The sequence below is a fragment of the Alnus glutinosa genome, chromosome 12, assembly GCF_958979055.1.
Source record: "Alnus glutinosa chromosome 12, dhAlnGlut1.1, whole genome shotgun sequence".
Classification (NCBI taxonomy): Eukaryota; Viridiplantae; Streptophyta; class Magnoliopsida; order Fagales; family Betulaceae; genus Alnus; species Alnus glutinosa.
Genome location: NC_084897.1, coordinates 7,068,196 through 7,094,188, shown reverse-complemented (window position 1 = coordinate 7,094,188; position 25,993 = coordinate 7,068,196). Strand labels below are relative to the sequence as shown.

At 37.5% G+C, this 25,993-nt stretch overlaps 2 protein-coding genes across 3 annotated transcripts; both read left to right on the top strand.

The window, feature by feature from the left end:
- Positions 1–801: 801 nt before the first annotated feature.
- Positions 802–8,337, top strand: LOC133851737 (probable transmembrane GTPase FZO-like, chloroplastic). 2 transcript variants are annotated; one of them, XM_062288293.1, is made up of 11 exons: positions 802–1,467; positions 2,201–2,754; positions 2,873–2,941; positions 3,870–4,067; positions 4,357–4,488; positions 4,866–4,952; positions 5,086–5,526; positions 5,635–5,802; positions 6,263–6,493; positions 6,796–6,907; positions 7,636–7,778. In XM_062288293.1, exons 1-11 carry the CDS (start codon positions 975–977, stop codon positions 7,641–7,643), a joined length of 2,493 nt encoding a protein of 830 aa, XP_062144277.1. In that variant the 5' UTR covers positions 802–974; the 3' UTR covers positions 7,644–7,778. The 2 variants fall into 2 exon arrangements, with proteins under 2 accessions (XP_062144277.1, XP_062144276.1); XM_062288292.1 differs by having other exon boundaries at positions 804–1,467; positions 6,796–6,911; positions 7,636–8,337.
- A 4,872-nt stretch (positions 8,338–13,209) lies between these two features.
- On the top strand, positions 13,210–14,346 carry LOC133852408 (protein FANTASTIC FOUR 3-like). The gene has a single exon (XM_062289163.1). It carries the CDS (start codon positions 13,448–13,450, stop codon positions 14,213–14,215), a length of 768 nt encoding a protein of 255 aa, XP_062145147.1. The 5' UTR covers positions 13,210–13,447; the 3' UTR covers positions 14,216–14,346.
- The last annotated feature ends 11,647 nt before the right edge of the window (positions 14,347–25,993 follow it).

The following is a 25,993-nucleotide window of genomic DNA, read 5'->3' as shown; positions in this document are numbered from 1 at the left end:
TATATATATATATATATATATTAGCTATTGTTATTTAATTTATGCTTATATATTTATAATATATATAATTGATTATTGTTACCTGATAAGTAATATGCTATATAAGCTATTATTATTATTATTAATATATATAAAACAAGCTATTCGAGGGTTTTTTTTTTTTTTTTCCTCTTTAAGTAGATCCGCCTTCATTATAAATTATCAATTTAAGCATAACGTTCTATATGGAAAAGACTATTAAAATAGAGAGGAAAATCCTTAAGACCAAAACCGTTCCTCACTAGGAATGAGTGATTCCTTCGCAGCATGTGGGCAGCCCCATTGGCAATTCGCCGGACATGAGAAACTTTCCATTGACATAATCTATTTAATACCACCAGCCTCCTCGATAATATGACCAAATTTACTCAAGTTACAACCTTCCTTTTTAAGGCCTGCACCACTTGAAGAGCATCTTTTCCACCTTCACTTGTTGATACCCCACCTCCCTACAGAATAAAACAGCTCACCAGGTTGCAGTGGCTTATGCAATAACAGAGACTGTATTGTGATCTTTCAGAGCCGATAAGGTAGTCAGGACCTCACCCTCAAGCTTTTTCATAAATATTAATTAAGTCGAGTCAAGTTTTAAGTGAATATATGTCATTTAATAATTGAGTTTAATTTTATATTAACGAATAGCTCATTTAATAATCGAACCGATCGCAATCCAAACTTAATCGAATTGAGCCCGAAGGAAGTTCACGAGTTTGATTAGTAGCTCTAGGAACAGGCTCTAAATCCCTCTGCAGAAACCTCGTTTTTCCTTCCAACGGATAAGATTACAGATAACCCTACACACCCATAAACACATTCGAAGATAAGGCTCGTTTTCTAACACACACACAGACGGACACACTCGGCACAGTGCACACACACTCTCTCTCTCCCCCTCTCACCCACACACAGAGAGTTGGAGACCCATTTCCAGTCCCATGGTACCCCTCCTCTCCATCGATACCCCCAAAGTCCCTCGCCTTTTTCTCACCCCCAACCCTCACCCCCTCACGCAATCTAGTCGCCTCAGAACCCCACCACGCCGAACCCACTTTCCCATTACCTCAATCTCCCAAAACCCATATCAGCTCCCCAATGAAAAACCTGAAAACCCACAAAAACCCCAGCCCAGAACCCTCTTCCCCGGCGGCTACAAGCGCCCCGAGATCAAAGTTCCCGGTCTCGTCCTCCAGTTGGACCCCAACGATGTCTTGGGCCGCCAAGACGCCGTGGATTTGATCGACAAGGCCGTGGCCAAGTGGGTTCGGATTGTGCTGCTCAATGGCGGTGAAGGAAGCAGGGGTGGGAGGCTTTACGAGGCCGCATGTTTGTTGAAGTCGGTGGTTCGAGACCGCGCATATTTGTTAATATCCGAGCGCGTTGATGTCGCAGCTGCTGTTGGTGCCAGTGGGGTTGTGCTCTCTGATCAAGGTTGTTTTTATGCCCCGTAACATTTTGGTTTCATTGGTAATGAATGGCAGTGCATTTGGTGTATCACATGCTCTTTAAGTGTATGATCTTGAGCTGTGTTTTCTAAAGCTTGAAATTTGAATTTTGGTTAGCATTGTTGGTTAAGGTGCTTTGTGGAGCTGCATTATCTTGGGTGTTGTAGTGATGTTATTGGAATTGAGTAATGAATCTCATTTAAGAAAATAAATCAATAAAGTTTTGCTTGTACCTCTGATTGCTATAGGCTGCCCATCTTGTTAAGATGTGGATAATTAAAGAATTAGAAAGATAACATATCAAAGTGTGAGTACTGAATAATTGGGGTGTCATATAACCCCTACACCAAGTTGGTCAATGTGAGTAGTCAGAATGCTGTTCGATCTGTACGATAGAATGCAGGATAATATTTTTTTATGCTTGTTTTCAATTTTTTTTTTCTCCATTTGTTTTTCCAACTGGGTACATTGTTGCTATTATAAAGGTACCCGGTTAAAGTGTTATTTCTGAATAGGATAATTTATTGTTAGAGTTTGTACCTTGCTCCATGGCAAATCCCAATGTTTGGATTATATTTTGAAATTGAGCCTATACCCCATTAGTTTAATTTTCAACCTATATGTCTCAGCCGTATTCACTATTTCATACATTTTCATCTTAATTGTTTACTAGGAATTGCACGATGTGTTAAGTCATGTGTTTCTCCTTTCTGTTACAGGTCTTCCTGCCATTGTTGCAAGAAACACAATGATCGACTCCAAGTCTGAATCTGTTATTCTTCCTTTGGTAGCTAGGAATGTGCAAACTGCAAATGCTGCTTTAAACGCATCTAATTCTGAAGGTGCTGATTTTCTTATATATGATATCAGTGGAGAGAAACATGTTGATGTGGCAGTGAAGTCTGTATTTGAGAATGTCAAGATACCAATTTTTGTCGTATTTCCTTCATGTGGAGAGGACACATTGTTTACTGAGGCATCAAATTTATTCAAACTGGGTGCTAGTGGCTTGGTGTTCTCTTTGGAAGGTTTGGGGTTGTTTGGTGATGATGTTTTGAGGAAATTGTTTACCACTGTATATGTGAATAAAAGAACACAATATGAAGTTGAAAGCTCTATTAAGCTCAAGTTATTCAACATGGATAACGGTGTTTATGGGGAAAAAAGAGTTGCAGGCTTTGTTAAATTGGAAGACAGAGAAAAACAGATCATAGAAACAGAGAGAACAGTGTTGCTTGAAGCAATAAATGTTATCCAGAAAGCTGCTCCACTGGTGATCATTTAATTAAAACATTTGGTAGTTGAGTTATTCTTTATATGATTCTACATTTCATTCAATTTTTTATTGTTTACACCATTTTGAAACCAGAAAAATTGGTTTTAAATGACAGATGGAGGAGGTTTCACTTCTCGTCGATGCAGTTTCACAAATTGACGAGCCCTTTTTACTGGTTATAGTGGTAATTGTGTGCTGACCTTCAACAAATTCTGGTTCCAGGGATATACATTGGTATTAGCTCTAAATTTCATATAAACCTTTCTCTCTTTACTTGAAAGAATGTTGAAGTTAAGCAGACTTTGTTATTCCACATGTATGTTTGTATAAAATTGTATAAGTGCTACTTCCTGTGTACTTGATTGCGCTTTGCGCTTTTTAATGATATTTCTCTTACTTATAAAAAAAAATAAAAATAAAATTGTATAAGTGCTGTAGTTTTTCATTCTAGAGTTAATATGTGTTACTGCTTACAATGCGTTTTTTGTTTTTAATTTTTAATTTTTCATGTTGAAGCCATTAAACAAATCTTAGGTTCATATTTCATTAATTCCGTTTTGTGTAGAAACTTTAAAAGCAACTCAGTGCAATGCAGCCTCATCTTGACTAGAAGGGTTCGTATGAATATTGTTCAAGCATACAACTTTGTCTAGGATAATATGTTTAATCAAATCAGTGGTCATCATGCATATGTGCTGTACTTGTTGAGCCTGGTGTTTGACTTGGTGCATATTTATCTCTTTTACTGATTTTAGTAGATGAAGCAATTATATTGCCATCTTAGTCTGTGCATATAAGAGTCTAATTGTCTCATCATGTTCATGTGTTTCATCAGAAAGCTATTAACATTGAAAAAATCTCTTAAAAAAAGATTGGTTTTTGTTGCTCTTTATTCCCCTACAATATATATATTTTCTAATTTATTTAATCATTTAAAAGAAAGCTTCTTATATAATGAGAGCGAGGAGTTTTTTTTTTTTTTTTTTTTTAAGCTGAGAAAAGAGTTATTATATAAAGATCAGTGATTCACTTTAGAAGATTCAAGCCATAGAGTTTATCAGAATGTTGCTTTAGTGTTCTCCTGACACCATCATATCTCTTGCTATCACTAGGGTGAATTTAACTCTGGTAAGTCAACTGTTATTAATGCGCTTCTTGGAAGAAGATATCTCAAAGAGGGGGTTGTTCCTACGACTAATGAGATAACTTTCCTACGCTATACGGAGTCGGATTCTGGTGGCGAACAGCGTTGCGAAAGGCATCCAGATGGTCAATATATGTGCTACCTCCCTGCCCCAATTCTTAAAGAAGTGAGTGAGTTGATTTTTCTACTGTAATATTCCAATATTTCAGTTAAAATAAGGGTAGTGTTTTGTCTTGATCTTAACCTGATGCCATGAATATTGAAGAGGAGAAGCATTTGAATAAAGTATAGCAAAATGTGGCATAAACAAAGGGCTCACAACATATGCTTATTCAACAATCCACCTGCATGTCTTGCTTACTGCATTAACTTCCTGGAAATAGATCTGCATACTAGTTTATTTTTATAATGGCGCTGCATAGTGGAACTCATTTATTTATCCCTTTGTAAAGCAGATGATCATCGTTGACACACCTGGAACTAATGTGATTCTTCAGAGGCAGCAACGCCTAACCGAGGAATTTGTGCCCCGTGCAGATTTGGTTCTTTTTGTCATATCTGCTGATCGTCCTTTAACTCAAAGCGAGGTATGATTAGTTGCACTTGTCAATGTGGTATAACTTGCTACTGAAATGTTTTTGTCTTTATGGAAAACAATGAATTTAAAATGCCACAGGCTCTGGCTTATAATCTCTTTGTATGCAAGTATGATTGATTTTTGCTGGTCTGGCTGTGAACGTATTCTATAACCTGGATAAACCTCCAATTTATCTGTTAGAAATATTATTTTCTTTGTTTTTGTTTTATCTTCATAGTGACCTTTGCTTTTGTATATGAACTTTTATTTTAAAGAAGAGGGGTTTTATTAGTGAATTCATATTGTTTATACCTGCAAGTATTATATTAGCAGGGTATGTGTTGTCACCATAGTTGATTTCATTTTGCTGGTGGTCTTATTTTTCAGGTTGCTTTTCTTCGTTATATTCAGCAGTGGAAGAAGAAAGTGGTGTTTGTCTTGAATAAATCTGATCTCTATCAGAATGACCAAGAGGTTTAATTATGCATTTTGTTTGTATTGATTGTTGATTTTACCTTAGATGATCTTCTAGTGAAACTATTAAATCTACTGGAGCTCCTCAATCACCTTTCTGAACGTCCTTAACCATTTGCATGATTTGGTGCAGCTTGAGGAGGCTATATCATTCATCAAAGAGAATGCTCGGAAGTTTCTAAATACTGAGCATGTGACATTATATCCTGTGTCTGCTCGATCTGCTCTTGAAGCCAAACTTTCAGCTTCCTTTGACTCTGAAAATGAACTTGGAGAACTATCAGTATCTGATTCTCACTGGAAAACCAGGAGCTTCTACGAACTTGAGAAGTTCCTGTATAGCTTTTTAGATGGGTCAACAAGTGCTGGAGTGGAGAGAATTAAACTGAAACTTGGAACACCCATTGGAATTGCGGAGCGACTACTTTCTACTTGTGAAAGTCTTGTGCGAGACGACTGCAGATATGCCAAGCAGGATTTGGCCTCAGTAAATGATATAGTTGGTAGTGTAAAAGACTATGCTGTGAAGATGGAAAGTGAGAGCATCTCTTGGAGAAGGAAAACTTTATCTCTGGTATGCTTTTCAAAAATTTAAACGCTTTCAGGAGTCAGTCAGCAGTTTTGTGGTACTTTTTTCTTTAGATTGTGTTTATGAACTGTACTTTATTGTATGAAATTGCAGATCGATACTACAAAATCACGTGTTCTGGAGCTTATAGAAGCTACTCTTCAACTATCCAATCTTGATCTTGTTGCTTCATTTATTTTCAAAGGGGAAAAATCTGGCATAATGCCTGCCACCTCAAGGATTCAAATTGACATAATTGGTCCTGCGCTCTTAGATGCAAAAGTAAGTTAATGTTTTTAACCTGTTTTGGTCTATTATTTGTCCCAAAATGTTATTTCTTTGTTTGTATGCGATTTTCTACAATTAAATTGGTTTTACAGGCCTAAAATCATAGTGTTAGAATCATGCGAGTATTACCGCCTGTGGTACATCTTAATATGTGCGAAATGGGGGCTGCATCTTTTTATTGTTTATAACTTGGAGATTTACTAAAGCTTGCTTTTGTCTGCCAATAATTCTTATTATTTTCAGTACCTTGAAATGGGAACTGCATCTTTTTGAGTATTTGCAATTTAGTAATGCTAGAAACCACATTTGTATCCACAACCATCCCACAATGATGACGTGACCACTTTTCTCTACCAATAATAAGTCTTCTTCTCATTAATTTCATTATCATGTTTTCCAGGGAGCTAGTCTTCATTGAATTGATGTTTGTTTGTAATATATTCTTGGCATGTAGAAACTACTTGGAGAATATGTCGGATGGCTACAATCAAGCAATGCTCACGAAGGGAGTCTGTACAAGGATTCTTTCGAAAAACGATGGCCTTCATATGTCTATCCAAATACTCAGGTGCATTTGGAGACCTATGAGTCGCTGCAAAAGTTAGACAGAATCAGCTTGAGAGTGATAGAGAACTTTAGTGTCAGTGCTGCAACCAAACTGTTTGAGCAAGAAATCCGTGAAGTGGTGAGTTCAGAAGTTTTCAGGATTATGAGTAGCATTTATCATTCTTGAGCAAGAAGATGGAATTGTGTGGTGTAGTGCTGTTAGTTCCTGTTACTGAATTCTTCTTTTTAAACTCTTTCTTGAAAGCGGTGGCATCTGCTTCTTTTTGTAATAATTTCTTCCTTGAAGCTTCCAGATGCCACAAAAGGGTTGTCATTTTTCTTGGTTACTTATTAGGATTTTCTAGTGTCTGAAATTTATCTTATTTAATCTTGATTATGGTGAAATCAGCCTGATGTGAAATATCTTCCCTTTGATTTCAGTTCTTGGGGACTTTTGGAGGGCTAGGAGCAGCTGGTTTGTCTGCTTCTCTTCTGACATCTGTATTGCCGACTACTTTGGAAGATCTTCTTGCTCTTGGACTTTGTTCTGCTGGCGGGTTATCTTCTTCAATCTGACTCTTTTCTTTCTGCATCTCTGTGTGATTCTTCCTTATTGCCGAAGCCCTTATGCCCAACTTCCCCCATTTGTTGGTAGTTTACGTGATTGAGATCCTTCAAATATTTGAATTCATTATGGACAAGAAGAAAGAAAAATGTCTATGACAACATTGTTTCATCTTCACATATATCATGATTGGCCTGTTGCTGCAACTGCAAATTGTATCCGAGGTAGTTCATACGGTTTCTTAGTTAACATTTGGTTGGCTGAGTTATGGGAGAGGAGAGAGTGGCACCTCTCATTTTCCCTCTCTCTCCGGCACTTACACACACAAACATGGAAAAGAGGCATGCATATGGACAAATTACTCACAGCTTACTTGGTAGCTTGCTTTTGGTTGGGGAGTGGGGGGATTTGATCAAACATTTGAACTTGAGTTTCTTTCTCCCTCACCTTGGATTAAATAAAATAGTGAGCTTATGAATGATGATATTGTACAGCTAGCTGTTTATATTTATATCCCTGATGTCAAATGCCTAAAACCCTTTACTTTTCTCTGCTTGCGCGCGCTAGTGCTCTTATGTTGTTACTTCATCATATATATATATATATATATATATTCAATGGCACCGTTTTTTTTAATTACAAAAGATTTGCACCTTTAAAAATGTAGTTTGCATTCTTAGATTGTTTTTCTGACTGGACATTTGTTTCTTTGGTAGGTTTATAGTAATCTCGAATTTCCCAGCTCGTAGGCAAGGGATGCTAGATAAGGTGAGGAGGAGTGCAGATGCCATGGCCAGTGAACTTGAAGAGGCCATGCAGAAGGATCTCTTGGAAGCTATCAATAATGTTGAAAACTTTGTAAATATTGTCTCCCGGCCCTACCAAGATGCAGCACAGCATAGGCTAGACAAACTCTTAGAGATTGATCAAGAATTATCAGATGTTGAGAAAGAGATGCAAGGACTACAAAGTGAAATTCAAAATCTCCATGTATAAATGACATCAGAAGATTTTGCTGTCTTCTGAGGCTTTTCCATCCTGGTATTGAAGGAGGTTACCTTTTCACTCCATGAATTGTTTTGGCTAAAAAAACTGTTGAATATAACTACGTATCAACAGTGCAACAATTTCTCATTTAATTTTTCATTATTCCACTCAGCAGAGACTAAAGTTTATTCTGTTGCCTCTTCTATATATATATAAGTGGACTTCTGCTAACATCTTTCCCTCTTGATTGGTGTTTTATTGAACTTGTACCTCGTTGAGAATCAATGTATATATTTGGTGCCAAAATTAGAAAACCTAAAGCATATGCCTGTCATTGCTTGATGAGAATATTGATGATAACAATGATAGCAATAGTAAATAAACGTTGGTGCCATTAAGTCAATAAAGTTTGTCTTTTGGGATTAACATTATATTTATGTGTCTTTGTTATAAACAATCTAACAGCCATTGGCCTCACCACAGCGTCATCAATCACCATATTTGATTCTAATTGGGTAGAAAATAGGAAAGAAAGGAGGCACAAAGCTGGTCAAAAGGCACAAGTAAAGCCCTAAGCTGATTCCATCACCTTTCTCAGTAAAAGTTTTAAAGCATAAACAGCCATAACTAATAATTAATTAGACCTAATTTTAGGGTTTTCGTTTGGGGCCGGGGGGAGACAGCATGATAGAAAGAGGCCCTTTTTTCTCTCTTTTAAAACTTGGTAGGGGTCTCTCACTTTTACTTGGTTAGCCCAATCTAAACATGAAAAACAAAGTAAAAGGGGATTTGTAAAAGCAAATTTGGTGGTTAGGGCTTGAGTGCGTACAAGAGGCACATATTCTTCTTAGCTCACTAGAAACTAGCTAGATATCTACTTTCTTGCATTCTGACCGACACAGTATATAAAGAATTAGCACAAACTGTTTAAAAAGCTTTTTTAACTCCACTTTTTAAAAGACATTTTGCTTGGGTTTCAACATCTCCCATTACTGCATCTTTACTCTTTAGCATGATTGAAATTTGTCCAAACATCAGCTAATACGAATTAGAAACTAATTACAATTTAGACCTTTAATCCACCTTTGTAACTCATGATGCAGTTGATTGTACGGTTTGGACTTAGCCAACGGGCACTTGTAAGGAGAAATACAATCAGGGACCTGCCGGGTGTTGTCGGGAGGGAAACTCTCTGATGTTTAAGTTAGCAAAAAGTAAATGGTGAAAATTGCTCCAAGGAAGAGTGCAAGCACGCGTGTTCGTTGTAATGTAATGATACCTTAAATGATTGCATGTCCTCTTCTTGTGTTGGGCATCCATTACTGGTGTAAGGCCTTAGCCAAGTGTTGGACACTGATGGAGTACAACCTTGTCCAATCGTGGCGCCGAATTATGGCTTATTGGCAGCAGGTTTGTTGTACCGGATTTTCGTACGCCGACAATTAGGACGAAACGGTAGGGTAGTTATTCTTTGCGCCACACTTCCGGCGTCGTCTATGCAGGTGTGGTTTGATAATTGATAATTGATAGGTTATGATTAGATAAATTCTTAATTGAAAACCTTAGCATTTCATTTTCATACGTTGACAATGTCTTTTTCTTGTAAGAAAATCAACTGCAAATTAAATCTTTATCTAACCTAGATGTCTTTTCCATTGGGTTTGTGTCTGGGCATCTAATAAAAGAATAATTGATCCATTGGCTGGTGTTGCGGTTCATTTGCGGGATGACTTTATTGCCAAATATGGCAGTATTGGCCTTGGATTGACAACATATACAAAGACCAACACACAAAAGATAAAGAGGGTTCGCATTCCAATATTCGAAAAATGTGTCTTCACCACAGGTCCTTAGTAGTCATTTCAATGACTTTGGGCTTATTTTGGTGGGGGTGGGGGAATTACACTTCATTATTTATTTGTTTATTATTTTTTTTCAAAGATAGATTAGGGTTTCTGAAGCTATAAAGAGTGTCATTTGAAACTGAATGCTTGAATTCTTAGCTATACAGCCTACAGCATTGTTCACTTACACTTGAAAGGGGTATTCTAGTAACTAGAAAGTTCATTCGAGTATTCACGGGCAAATTTAAAATTTTCTCAAATTATTTGTCCGAATTTGAGAGAATTCGGATAGGTGATAATGAGATACCACTAATAGGACCTCGTGACCAAATAAAAATTAGACTGTCCAATCACTTATCTGGTCAAGTAAGTTCATAAGTAATATCTCACGTCCATATTTGAAGTCCTCTAATATCCTAAGTTGACAAACGTTTGCTTCTTTCAACCTTCTTTCGACATGAAAAATGCCTTGATTGGGTGCTAGGCCACAAAAATCACAAAAGAAATTCGTGCTTCACTTTTACCTTCATGAGTAATGAGCAAACAAGGAGAATGTTTCCGGTTGTCCACCAAGAAAAATAACATTGAGGCGTAAAAATGGTTTACCCTTCTCATCTGTGTAAACCACTTTTCGTCGTTCTCCTACACCTATGGCCGGTCGATTGTGAAAGGGGGGTACCTATCCGAGTGCGGTACGGTCTCAATCCCATTCTCTCAAAGCCTTCTACTCTTTCTATTTCTCGCAACTCCTCACGTTATATGAAAACATAAAAGATATCTATTGATTGATTTTTCGTACGAGCCAAAGTACCAAAGATTTTTAGGCTGAGAACATATTTTTTACCAAAATAAAAAAAAAAAAAATTTACGCGGTAAACAAACCGGCCCTAGCTAGTGGAAGATCATTGTTTTCAACTGATTGGTTGGTTGCAGGCAGACAAAACTTGACAATTTATTGCTCGTATTTGGCAAACAGGCCTGTCCGTCTGGTCCTGACATTTGCTTGAACAGTGACCGAAAAGGCAATGGCTGGGGGTGACGAGCGGGAAGATGTTGAAAATTTCTGTGAAAGTTTTTTGGTTCAACTTAACAAAACAGAGGGTCCTTTGAATTTTTATTTGTGAACTCTTACACTTAGTCTTTTGGAAGACAGAGCTGTACAAGTAAATTTACACTTGAAAACTAAGAAGATAAACATCTCTTCTATATGAAGAATTGTCTCTGCTGTAAATACAACAAGACAAGGAGTCTTCGTATACTAAACGAAGAAACGTTTCTGATATTCTAAATGAAGAATCGTCTGTGCTGTAAATACAAGAAGACAATGAGGCTTTCTATACTAAATGAAGAAACGTATCTGATGTAATACAAGAAGACAAGGAGGCTGCGATTGATACCAACCAAGAAGAATTCTTGATTTTTTTTTTTTTTTTTTTGCAGTTTCACGGGATAAGTCTAGAACTTTGCTGGCTACTTCTTCGAGGGAGATGGGGCGAACCGTATACGATCTTCGAGAAAAATATCAACTTCACTCATTGAGACTCTCAAGTTATGTCTTCGTCGTTCGTCCCTTATTTCAATTAAATATTTTACGTGTTAGATCTCAACTGTAAAAATGAGAGTTTGAGCCACCACATAGGAGGAGTTCGTTTTAAAGTGCTGATTAACTGAATTAATTGAAGAGGAGCTGATCAGTTTCTGATCATCCGTTGTTGTTGCTGTAGTTGTGCAATCATATGTTGTTCACTCATTTAGTTCATGATGGTCAACAGGTTGCTTACACTTGTAAAATGTTGAAGGCAGGCTTGTTTAAATATATTATCAACCAATGGCCACTTCTCATTTGGTCGGCTCCTTTCTATTCTTTATAAATGTCAGTTAATTACAGTTAAAGAAAATCCAGCAAACGTCAGCTTTGAAACAGCAAATAAAAAATAAAGTTAGCCCTATACAGGGAAGATTACTTCAAAACTTTTTAGATGGAGCCTTTTACTTTTTGAATGTCTAGTGTTTGGGGTAATTACCTTTTCCCTCATGAACTACCAAAAAATGCGCGATGCTCCCATGAACTACCAACTCGATCAAAATAGAGCATTCAACTACCAAAGACAACCCTTTTCCCCCCTTCCGTTAGTCAAAGGGGTTAAAACAAACGGTCAACAGGTCACGTGACCGTCACACGCCGTTTTACCCTCATTTTTTTCCTCTTTTCCCCTTATGAACTACCACCATCTTCCAACATGCCCCCATGTAAAACGGCACATGACCCGTTGACTGTTTCTTTTAATTCCTCTAACTGACAGAAGGGGAGAAAATAGTTGTCTTTAGTAGTTGAATGCTCTATTTTGGTCGAGTTGGTAGTCCATAGGGGCATCGCGCATTTTTTGGTAGTTCATGGGAGGGAAAAGGTAATTACCCTTTAGTGTTTTAAGTTGTTTGTTAATACTTTTACTCTTTACTAGAAGTAGGAAGTTACCCTAAAAAGCTTTGCCAAACCAATCCTATTAATTTTGATAAAAAACTGTATAATAAACTTTTGGTAATCTTGATTTTGAGGAAGTAACATTATCATCCTGTGGATGACCACTGCTTAGTTTTGTATTATCTAGGCAGTAACACTATCATCCTAGGTTTTGACCATAAAGGCATTCATCAGTCTAGCTAGGGTTGAATGGTGAGAGGATCCTTTTGGGCCAATTACTAATGATAGGAAAAAAGAAAAAGAAGAAAAAACCAGAGAATCCATGGTGGGAAAGCATATGTAAAGGACAAATGTGTAAGGCAAGCAAGCAATCCCAGCCAAAAGACATTTTGAAGAGAATCGCATGTTTTATGGTCACTTTGTTTCGTTTTCTTTTTGCAGAAATGAAAATAGTTGAGAGAAACAAGCCAATCATCTCGGTTTCCCTATCAAATTAAGCGAGTCCGAGTCCCAGTCTCCCTGCAGACAGATTTTTTCTGTTCGAAAACAACTGATTGTTCACAAAATGTAATGGATAATTCTATTCAGTAATTGTTAATCAACTGTCATAAAACTAAGAACGTGTCATGCAATTAAGAAGATGATTTGACAGTGAAAATCAAATCTTGATTTTTTTTTTTTTTTTATAAGTACAAATCTAAATGCTGATTTTTACTGTCACATTATTCTAATAACAATTTACTAAATAGTATTACTAGTCATTTTTAACTTTCTATTTCTTATCTTCCCCACTGTTATATTGGCTTATTAGGGATAAAAATTGAACTCTTTAACCCCCTACTACTCTCTCAAAGGTTTACCGCGGACCTAATTTCATGTTCACCTTTCTGCTCCTTTTAACTTTGTAACGTGTGGCAGAGTAAAGTTGCATAATTCTATTGGGGGTCTAATTTCATCTCCCTCTCACTAGCGTCTAGCAGTGTGTAGCTTCTCCTATAAATTCATCCCCACTCCTTTCACTTCTCTTTCATGTTCACTTCCTCTCTTCCCCTTCCCCATCTCTCTCTCTCTCTCTCTCTCTCTCTCTCTCTCTCTCTCTCTCTCAACCCACCCCATCTTCGATTTTAGCCAAAAACAAGAGGTGGGTTTCGTTCAAGACTCTCTCTTTCATCCAAATTCCACACCTTTCCTCTCATAGAACTCCATTCTATCCCAATACTAAAACTCCTCTGTTTTCATCCCCTGTTTTATTTTTTATATTTTTTAAATTTTATTATGAAAACAAACATGTCTTTAAGTGTTGCTGAACCGTGTGGCTGGAGCTTCCTCCAAGCTCTGAACAACAATTGCAATACTACCAAAGCACAAGACACCGAAAATGACAAAGTATATGTACACCCTCTTGTTAACCGCTCCTCTTCGAGGCTAAGCGAAGAAAGCCTTAAAATGTGTACTGAAAGTTTAGGAAGCGAGACAGGTAGTGCTGTCACTGAAAGCAACAACGATGAATTTGCTTTCCTTTCAGCAGTCAGTTATGAAAATGGTCCAAACAAGCAGGCTTCGAAATTGCATAGATTTCCGGTGTCAAAGAAGATGAATCATTGCCAGAGTTTTCCACCACCCTTGACATCTATTAGTGGCTCAAATGGTGTACAAGTTAAGCCACACCGAGAAGGCGGTCGGCTTGTTCTGAAAGCTGTTACTGTCCCTTCTTGTCATGCCCTGTTTCATGCTGAGCGTGGGGATGGCAGGCTTAGGCTTCGGTTGGTCCAAGACGGAGGAATCGGTGAAGAGGAGGATGAGGAAGCTGTTGAAGAAGAAGAAGTTGGGGATGATAGCGATGTTGCTGGAGAGGAGGAGGAGGAGGAGGAGGTGGATTGGTGTGAGGAGGAGATGGAGGGGTATAGTGGGAATTTTGGGGATGAGATGGGAATGGGGGCGAAACTTCCATGGCTTAGCAGGTGCATGGAAGGTGCGCGTGGGAACGAAGCGTTAAGGAATTGGGAGTCATTCTGCTTGGCTACTTATAAGCTCTCTGTCTGAACAAAAATACCATTATTATCAGTCTTTTTTTGTCCTTTTTTTTTTCCCATTTTTTTTTTCCAGTTGTTATTGTTTTCCTCGTGTCTTGGATGTCGTAGAATATGGTAATGGTAGTTATTGTAGTTATTATAGTTATTGGATTTGGTCCCTCTGATCAACCCCTCTCTCTCTCTCTCTCTCTCTCTCTCTCTCTCTGTCTCCCTGCCTTGTTATTACGTTTTGTTTGTCATTTATCTCACTACAGCATGTCCAGAAAGTGAAGTACCATAGAAGCTAGCTAGCCAAAATATGAAGTTTGATTTTGGCATGAGATTCATACAAGCTAATCTACACTCCCTGGCCGAGAAGGACAAAGAAATCAAAGAAAAAAAAAAATGGAAGAAATTAAGACATGCTTTGAAAGTCAAAAGAGTGGCATAATCACTAATTATTAGTATTCCTAAGACTACCAACTACCACAATATTTAAACCCTTGGCTTGTACGAAAACATGAACACCAACAGTTTAATGAGCTTAAAAACTTTCTAATTTATTTATTCTGAGAAGACATATAAAGAACAACACTTCGGTCTCGTAAGAGCTTTATAGAGCAGGCCCTTTGTATCACATTATTTTAGATGGCCGGATTAGTCATATTTCCGAGAACCCGGAATTACATTCTTTGAACGTGGATGTCGGCAGAAATGTTGGATTTTTTTTATTTTTTTTATTTTTTTATTTTTTTTTCTTTCTTAAAAAGACAATCTGGGCTGTTGGAAATTTCATTTAGCGGCCAAAATGAATTGTGGGATATCATGATAACACAATAATGATTGAGTGGCATTTTCCTAGGGAAGTATTTTGGTAAGGCAAGGGCAAACATTTTGCAAGTTGTAGTGTACAAACGGAAGTACGAACGAAGGTCTGGTAATTATCAGGCAGTAGGGCCCAAGGGAGAAACATGCAGTGACTTCATGATATATAAGATCATCATCCATGTGCTCGCTTTTACGCTTTTTCGGTTCTCAGATTCTACGTGCAATATTATGGTATCAACAACTCACAGAGTTACAGTACTACTGTAACACCCCCCCCCCCCCCCCCCCCCACACACTCAAATCAAAAGAAGAAAAAGTACTGATCCGTGGTTTTTGATTTTTGATTTTGATTTTTTACAGAAGCTTTTACATAAAATTTCCTTGACAATCTGTATGAAATTATGGGTATGGAGGGAGTGGGTGACATTGGGATACCCACAAGAAGGAAAGTGGTTGGTTTTGTAGGGCAGGTAAAGAAGCCATGAGGGTGTTAGAAGAGGAGGCCCGCAGCGTCCAATCGTGGAGTTTGGTTAGCCATACGTTAAGGCATACTTCTGGGTGTGGTTAGAGAGAAATGAAATTGTCAACAAGAGAGAGAGAGATCGAGAGAGGCATCATTGTGGTTCAAACATCATGTGCTTTGAGAACCTTATTTTGACAATGTCCCTTCTTGAGAACATATTCTCTTTTCCATATCATGTGACGAGGAAGCAAAATCTTTGGGCAATCAGCATGTCTTCCTAGTTTTTTTTTTTGTCTCATAGGATTTACTATTTCATTGTCGTCCAAGTTACAACTTTCTCCATGACTTCAGCTACTGTTGCAATGGGCTCTCCGATTATAGCTATTGCCTATCGTTGATTACTAAATACTCAAACCAGAATAATAGACTAATTGGTGTTAAAGAATTTTTGAAATTAGCATGTAGATCGTTGTGGTTTTTGGAATGTTTTAAATTAAAAGTTGGAAAGAGCATTGAAAGAAGAGAGTTCCACAAAAAAAAGAGAAAAAGTTAAGATGACATTTATATATAAGGCCCAATTCACACCAAGCTATTGTTTTAAAGTAATGCTTAGGTGTATACGCTTGTGTGCATGCTCTAATACAGCACGAAGCACTAAACACACACGATGCATCGAAGCTGGAGCAGCTAGATCATGACTGTTGATTTTGGACGGTCATGATCATAAGATCTGGTGGTTTGATCTGGATCGTAGAATGCTTCTAATGTAGATCCAACGGTTGGATTTACCTTACCTTTAGTAAAGTCAACTATAAAATTAAATTGAATTTGATCTAATGGTTGAGATTAAGTGATCGTTACTAACAATTACGATCTAACGTTAAAGTTGAATAATTGTTAGTTATAGTTTAATCTAACGGTCAAATTTAAGTGACCGTTAGATAAGCATTTAATTACTGTTAATTGCGAGATTACATGTTTGTTGGTGAACTATTTGATATAACCCAGTGCATACCAATTCGTCATAATTGGTGGGAGTAAATGATTTCTTAAGGAAAGCGACTCAGTAACGCATCTTAGGAGTATTTCATTTCTTGTTTTATCTTTCTGTTCTTACAATCTTAATAAATTATTTTGTTTTCATGGCACAATAATCTTTGAAAGAACTTGCTGCTGATTTCATTAAACTAGAAAGTTTTGATGGAATCTCCTTCAAATGAAGGTTTTAGAGTGGCCTATGTGCTTGCCATACCCAAATTTGTAGCACATGACAATGAGACCATTCCTGAGACTTGGAAAAGGATGAAGTGTGAGTAGGATGACTACATCTACAAGGGCCACATCCGCAATGCTATGGTAGACTCGCTGTTTGATATTTACCAATGCAAACCAACGACTAAAGATGTCTTGGATGCACTCCAGAGTATGTATCTTTTAGAAGATGGTACAAGTTAGAAGTTTCTAGCCTCTAAATTTATGAATTATAAAATGGTTGATGCTAGACCAGTTGTTGAACAGTTTAACAAAATTCTGCATATTTTGAGTCAATTTAGTCAGCATAACATGAAAATGGATGAAAAAAAATTGTTGTCTCATCCATCATTGGCAAAATTCCTCCCTCTTGAAAAGAACAGAGAAAAATTATAAAATACAAAAAGGACGAAATAAATGTTCAATAGTTAGGCAAGCACTTACAAGTTGAGGAAGAATTAAGGCTTAAAGACAATGACGAGCATGGAATTATGTCCTCGAAAATGCACATAGTGGAGGCAGGTACTTCTTTTAAATAGCCTTCTCAGTCCAAAAAGCCCATTTCAATGAGAAAGAACTTTAAGAATTAGAACTAGAACCAGAACCATGAGAAGAAAAAGAAGGGTGCTTACTACTATTGTGGCAAACTAGGCCACTTATAGAAGAGGGTGCTTACTACTATTGTGGCAAACTAGGCCACTTATAGAAGGATTGTCGCTTTCTGAAGAAGAAACAACAAGCTTCTAACTCAAAAGAGAAATTTGTGAACATGATATCTGAGATTTATATGCTTGAGGAAGATGGCTCTTATTGGGTTGATTCCTGTGCAACAAAGCATGCTTGTAAGGATAAAAGTCTTTTTAAGACTTTTGAAACAATGGAGGATGGATGCATTCTCTTTATGAGAAATTCTTCCATTGCTATTGTCAAAAGGAAAATGAATGGTGGATTTAGAATTCACTTGTAGGAAAGTTATGACTTTTAATGAGCTGTACTATGTACCAGAAATTAGGAAGAACCTCCTGTTTGGTGGTCTTCTTAACAAATTTGGTTTTAAGTCAGTCTTTGAGTCAGATAAGTTTGTGCTGACTAAAGGGGGGTGCTTTTGTTGGGATGGGCTATTTGTATGAAGGAATGTTCAAGTTGAACCTTATTAACATGGTTGCTTATTCTGCTTATATGCTTGACTCATTTTCTGTTGGGGTGAATGCCAATAACAAAATGCACAGCGAAAATATCTACCCATCTTTGTGCAAATTAAATAGTCAATCTAGCTAGCACTAAAATATCAACTCACACAAGAACAATGCAGAAAAATAAATCCAGCAACCACCACAAGGAAGACACCAAAATTTTTACGTGGAAAACCCTCCGGTGTGAAGGGAAAAACCACGGGACCTAGTCCAGTTAAAACTTCCACTATCAACAATAATGGGCTTACATATTGTCTTCTCTAGAACAATATCTAGAGGTTATCACCACATCAAGAATACACACATTCTTGGATTAAAACATAAATTCATCACTTCAAAAGTGGATTCCAATCAACAATAAAGAAAGGTCTCACCAAGTGGGGATGAACAACCGAGCAACTGGAGAGGAAGTCCAATGATCGACACCAGTCAATGCGCAGCCCTCGTCGTCAGGAACAACATACTGAAATTTCATCAAGATCGGACCATAGATGACCCTCCAATCTCTGATGGAAATGGCTATGTGAAAAATCACATTTTTTTCTCCTCCCTCTCTGTTTTTGGACGAAGCTCACTCCCTCCAAAACTCTAATTTCTTTTCTCCCTCACACGGCTGTAAAACCAGCCAGCCTTCCTTTTTTTTTTTTTTTTTTTTTTTTTTTTTTTTTTTTTTTTCTCTTGCTGGTCGCAAGTCAAGAGAGTCACGCACTGTGCATGACTTCTCTTTTGCTGCAGAACAGAGGGCTGCTGCCCTCTGTTTTTCAGTACAGCTGGGTTGGTCCCCACATAGGAGGGACCACCCAACAAATCTCCCCCTCCCGACTAGGTGGGGGGCTCCACCAACCCCGCTTTCTTTATGCAAATTTCAGGCTTTTGCATAGGCAACGTTTTTGTCATCATATCTGAACCATTATCATCAGTATGGATTTTCTCAATCTGCAACAATTTCTCATCCAACGTATCACGAATCCAATGATACCTAACATCAATATGTTTGGATCTTGAGTGAAAGGTTGAATTCTTACTGAGGTGTATGGCACTCTGACTGTCACAGTAAAGCAAATACCTCTCTTGTTGTAGACCCAATTCTTGTAAGAACTTCTTCATCCATAACAGTTCTTTAGCAGCTTCTGTGATAGCAATGTACTCAGCCTCTGTAGTAGACAAAGCAACACATTTCTGTAATCTGGATTGCCATGACACTGCTCCCCCTGAATAAGTAATCAGGTACCCTGAAGTAGACTTTCTGGAGTCAATATCACCGGCCATATCTGCATCTGTAAACCCATCAAGGACCTGTTTACCGTTACCGAAGCACAAGCATACCCTCGAAGTACCTCTGAGATACCTGAGAATCCATTTCACAGCTGCCCAATGTTCTTTGCCGGGATTAGAAAGGAACCGACTAACAACTCCAACAGCATGAGCGATATCAGGCCTCGTGCACACCATGGCATACATCAAGCTACCCACAGCTGAAGCATAAGGCACTTTCTTCATTTCTTCATTTTCTTTCTCACTTGTAGGACTTTGCTTTGAATTTAGCTTCAAATGACCTGCAAGTGGAGAGCTCACTGGTTTTGCCTTGCTCATTTTGAACCTGTCCAATACCTTCTCAATATAACTCTCTTGTGATAGCCACAATCTTCCATTTTTCCTGTCACGAGAGATCTTCATACCAAGAATCTGTCTTGCGGGTCCCAAGTCCTTCATAGCAAAGGACTTGCTCAACTCCTCCTTCAATCTGTCAATTTTGCTAGTGTCACGACCAACTATCAACATGTCGTCCACGTATAGCAAGAGAATAATAAATTCTCCATCTGAGAATTTTTTCACAAATACACAGTGATCAGAAGTAGTTTTGTCATACCCGTGCTCAACCATGAAGGAGTCAAATTTCTTGTACCATTGTCTCGGTGCCTGCTTGAGTCCGTACAAGCTCTTTTTTAACTGACACACTAGATGTTCCTTGCCTCTAGTTGTAAACCCCTCTGGTTGCTCCATATATATTTCCTCCTCCAAGTCACCATGAAGGAAAGCAGTCTTCACATCAAGCTGTTCAATCTCCAAATTCATATTGGCAGCCAGACCTAGAACAACTCTGATAGAAGACATCTTCACCACGGGTGAAAAAATTTCTTCAAAATCAATACCCTTCTTCTGACTAAACCCCTTCACAACCAGCCGTGCCTTGTACCTTGGTTGTGATCTGTTTGGTTCAATCTTGCATCTGAACACCCATTTATTCTTGAGTGCTCTTTTGCCCTTAGGTAGTTCCACCAAATCATATGTGTGGTTCTCATGCAAGGATTTCATCTCTTCTTGCATGGCTTTTTGCCACTCATTTTTCTGGTCATGTAACATAGCCTCCTGATAACTTTCTGGCTCTCCCCCATCAGAAAATAATACATACTCATCAACTGAATATCTTCTGGAGGGTTGGCGCTCTCTGGTAGATCTCCTCAACTGAATCTCAGTGGATGGCTCTGAGGAAGCTTGCTCTAGGTGCTCTTCTGACTCCACATTATCAACTGCGGATTCACCATCTCTACCAACTGTGTCAACATATTCTTCTTGTACATCTCTCATGTGTTCATCATGTGTCACACAAGGAGGAACAACTGGACCCAAATCAACACGTTCTTCACAGAGAGACTCTGGCTTTTTAGTCTGTTCCATGTCTTCAATAGTTTGATCTTCAAAGAAAACAACATCTCTGCTCCGTATGATTTTCTTAGAAACTGGATCCCAAAGTCTGTAACCAAACTCTTCATGTCCATAACCCAGGAAGATACACTGTTTAGCCTTGCTATCAAGCTTGGACCTCTCATCTCTAGGAACATGAACAAATGCCTTGCAGCCAAACACTCTTAAGTGCTCAAAAGAAACATCTTTCCCTGTCCACACCCTTTGAGGAAAGTCACAATTCAAAGGAACTGACGGAGAAAGATTGATCAAGTCAACTGCGGTCTTCATTGCCTCACCCCAAAAGGATTTAGGCAATTTTGCATGAGAGAGCATACACCTGATTCTTTCACAAATAGTTCTGTTCATTCTCTCTACTACGCCATTATGCTGCGGAGTCTTGGGCACAGTTTTCTCAAGCCTAATACCAAGGCTTCTGCAGTACTCTTCAAAGGGACCTCTGTATTCACCACCATTATCTGCTCGAACACATTTCAGCTGCCTCCTAGTTTCTCTTTCAACCTTCATGTGAAAGGCTTTGAACACATCCAGCACCTGATCTTTAGTTTTCAAAGCAAAAACCCACACTTTTCTAGAGTGATCATCAATAAATGTCACATAATAAAGTGCACCACCAAGAGTTTTAGTGTTCATAGTGCAGACATCAGTGTGAACTAAATCAAGAATATTAGTCTTTCTTGATTGTGGGGATTAATGAAATGAAACTCTTCTTTGTTTTCCAACAAGACAATGAGTACAAGGCATTAGTGACGTACCTTTGATATTAGGTAGGAGCTGCTTCTTGGCAAGAACTTGAAGTCCCTTCTCACTCATGTGACCAAGCCTCTTGTGCCATAGCTCAGTGGAAGTTTCATTCTCAACAACATTCACATCTCCCTTGACCAATCTTGCTTCAGTCTTGTAGAGAGTGTTAATCTTCTTTCCCCTGGCTAAAATAAGAGAACCCTTGCAAAGTTTCCATTGTCCACCTCCAAGGTAATTATGGTAGCCTTCATCATCAAGCTTCCCAATGTAAATCAAGCTGAAGCACATCTCAGGAACATATCTGACAGCTTTGAGAAGTAATTTGCATCCAATGCTGGTTTCTAACTGTATATCTCCCATGCCCACAATTTCACATTTTGCTTCATTTCCCATCCTGACCCAACCAAAGTTTCCACTGGTGTAGGAAGAGAAGAAATCTCTATGTGGTGTAATATGAAAGGAAGCTGCCGTATCAACTACCCACATAGACTCATGACATGCGAGATTAACATAAGCATCTTCACAAACAACTAAATCATCACCATCAAATGCAACTGCTACAGTGTCTTTTTCTTCTTTCGGTTCTTCACCTTTTTCTTTCAACTGTTCATTTTTAAATTTTCTGCACTGTCTCTTCATATGCCCAAGCTTGCCACAGTGAAAACATTTTATCTCTTTTCTTGTCTTGGATATTCCCCTTGACTTGTCACGATTGTCATCACCATGAGGTTTTCTGCTTTTACTTCTCTCTCGCTTTTCTGTAACAAGTGCCTCTGTATGAGAAGAAATACCATGCTCTTTTCTTCTTGCCTCTTCATTGAACATGCTGTCTTTTACCATACCCATAGTCATTACACCGTTGGGAGCCGAATTGCTGAGTGACACTACCAAGGTTTCCCAACTGTCCGGCAAAGAACTCAACATAAGTAATGCTTGCACCTCATCATCTAGTACAAGTTTCATGGTAGACAACTCATTCAATAATCCTTGAAAATTACTCAAATGCTCCGTAACACTTTGCCCATCTTTGTACTTCAAATTCACAAGCCTTCTTATCATAAAGGCTTTGTTCTGAGCAGTCTTTCGCTTATAAAGACTCTCTAACTTCAACCAAAGTAAGTAAGCATCAACTTCTTTGGCTACATGATGGAAAACACTTTGATCAACCCATTGCCTAATATATCCGACGGCTTTCCTATTTAATTTCTTCCATTCATCATCGGTTTTGTCATCCGGTTTAATCCCATTTAACTCAATAGGCTCAAACAATTCTTTACAGTACAAAATATCTTCCATCCTAGTCTTCCAAATTGAATAATTGGAAGCCGTGAGTTTAAGCATGCTATTAGTTGACTCCTCCATTTAATTTACACAGCAATTTCACAACCAAAGCTCTTATACCACTTTGTTGGGGTGAATGCCAATAACAAAATGCACAGCGAAAATATCTACCCCTCTTTGTGCAAATTAAATAGTCAATCTAGCTAGCACTAAAATATCAACTCACACAAGAACAATGCAGAAAAATAAATCCAGCAACCACCACAAGGAAGACACCAAAATTTTTACGTGGAAAACCCTCCGGTGTGAAGGGAAAAGCCACGGGACCTAGTCCAGTTAAAACTTCCACTATCAACAATAATGGGCTTACAAATTGTCTTCTCTAGAACAATATCTAGAGGTTATTAACACATCAAGAATACACACATTCTTGGATTAAAACATAAATTCATCACTTCAAAAGTGGATTCCAATCAACAATAAAGAAAGGTCTCACCAAGTGGGGATGAACAACCGAGCAACTGGAGAGGAAGTCCAACGATCGACACCAGTCAGTGCGTAGCCCTCGTCGTCAGGAACAACATACTGAAATTTCATCAAGATCGGACCATAGATGACTCTCCAATCTCTGATGGAAATGGCTATGTGAAAAATCACATTTTTCTCTCCTCCCTCTCTGTTTTTGGACGAAGCTCACTCCCTCCAAAACTCTAATTTCTTTTCTCCCTCACACGGCTGTAAAACCAGCCAGCCTTCCTTTTTTTTTTTTTTTTTTTTTTTTTTTTTTTTTTTTTTTTTTTTTTTCTTCTCTTGCTGGTCGCAAGTCAAGAGAGTCACGCACTGTGCGTGACTTCTCTTTTGCTGCAGAACAGAGGGCTGCTGCCCTCTGTTTTTCAGCACAGCTGGGTTGGTCCCCACATAGGAGGGACCACCCAACATTTTCTTTATGGCATATTAGATTAGGTCATATAAATACTAGAATAGTGCACGATATGTCAGTTTTAAATTTAGTTCCTAAATCTGCAAATGACATGGTTGATAAGTGTAGAATATGCATACAAAGAAGGATAACCAAAAAACGTTTTCCTAAACTGGATAGATCTTCTATATTGTTACAACTTGTACATAATGATATTTGTGACATGTATATTAATTCTACAGGAGGCAAAAAGTATTTCATAACTTTTATAGATGATTTTACAAAATACTGTTATTTATCTTATGCATTCAAAAGATGAAGTTATGAAAAATGAATATAGTGAATTTATTAACTATAAGACTTTATGTTGAATGATAGGGTTAGCTTAATGGTATGATTAACAACACTATTGTCACAAGGATATAAATTTGAATCCCCACTAGAGTAATACTTATTTCTTTTATATTCATTTCGATCTAAATCCTAAAAGGAAACTTTCGTGCATTAACCTAACCCCACATTATTAGATATAATAAATTAATTAAATTCAAAATTAAATAGATAATAGAATTAATATAGATTTAAGTATGTATATTAGTAATTAAGTAATATATATATATATAGAGGTTACTTAATATTTCTATGTGTGTGTAAACATATACTAAGTATTAACTAATATATTAAGTAACTAACTAGGTGGTTAATATATACATTGGTTAATGTATACTAAGTAACTAATTAACTAAGTAAGCATAATTAACTATAGGTTACTTTGATTAAAAAAAAGTATATACAAAATAAGCATAGTATAGTTAGTTACTATACTAATTAACAAGCATAGTATTACATATTAAATATAATACTTTGATGCTAGTGTTACTATATAAGGGTTTATATTAACATACTCACTAGTTACTTCATAAACTAACATATTAAGTTATTAACTAGTTGATTAATATATATATATAAACTTATATTTACATAAATTATAGTTACATTATGTATTATATTTTTCTATAGTCATATGAGAATGATTTATTGATTGACAAACTATATATATATATATATATATATATTTCTCTCGTCCAATTTTAGTATCAATTACGAAATTCTCGGGATGAAATTTTTACAAGGGGGAAGATTGTAGAAACCCCAATTATTTGTTAAGGTAGATTTTAGATTTAAGGTACGTTTGAGATTGCGATTTCGTAGACAAAAACTGTAATTGTAAACTAAATCGCAGAAAATGAATTGTTTGGGAATTGTGTTTTCAAAAATTGCGATTTGAAAACGCAGAAAACTTTTATTTATTTATTTATTTATTTATTTTTTCGTAGTAGGCAATTTGAGGCTTTTTTTGAAAACACATAATTTTAAAGGCTAATCTGCGATTTTAAAGGCCAAATTGCAATTTTATCAAACGCTTAACTGTATTTTTAAAAATCACTTTTTAAAATCGCAAATTTTAAAATCGCTATTTTTAAATCATACTTTTTAAAATCGCAAACCCAAACGGATCATTAGCCTAGATAAATAGGCTTAGAGTAAGTACAAAGTTCATTTTAGGATGGAAAGTACTAGAGAATGGTTCACATCATACCTTATGAATAAAGTGAATTTATTAATTATAAGACTATATGTTTTTATGATAGGGTTAGATTAATGGCATTATGAGCTGTCAAATTTGCATCTCTCTTCACATGTTCAACCCTCCACGATCTTAGCTTACCCAAAAACCTCTTTAATTCCATCTATAAGATGACCCATTTTGCTCCAATTGGGGCTTCCCATATTCACCACATTGACAACTTGCAAGGCATTGCCTTCTAAAATGATATCAAAGAAACCCATCTCCTTGTATAGTTCCATAGCATAGATTGTTGCTAATGCTTCTACGAACTGTAGACTCTGCAAATAAAGCTTTTTGAAGATTACCGGCCACCATAACTACTCTCTCATATCTTGTACAACAATGCCTATCCCAATGCGTCACTGGGTCTTTTCAACAGCTGCATCCCAATTTCCATAAAACATACTTGTGGGTGGTTTTTGTTTTCCTATTAATGGGAGTGTTAGCATGAGGGCCATTATGCGCATCATGTTCCTTAGAATTTACCCTTCTAAATTCATTGAGAGAATTGCAAGCCTCGGTGAGACGTTTGTTAGGATGAAGGAGCTTTGCCCCATGCACTACCTCGTTTCTTCGGAACCAAATTTTCCGTGCCACCATCACCGCCCATTCAACGTCTTCCACTTCACATTGCTCCATTAAACTCTCAACAATTTGTGGAAAAGTAGAACCCACGGCAGAGCACTTTTGGATTTTCTTGGGGCCACAACTCCAGACGTCTTGTGTCGCAGGACAATTCCGGAGAATGTGTTCCATCTCGACATCATTTTCACATATGGGACATCGTGCTTCTT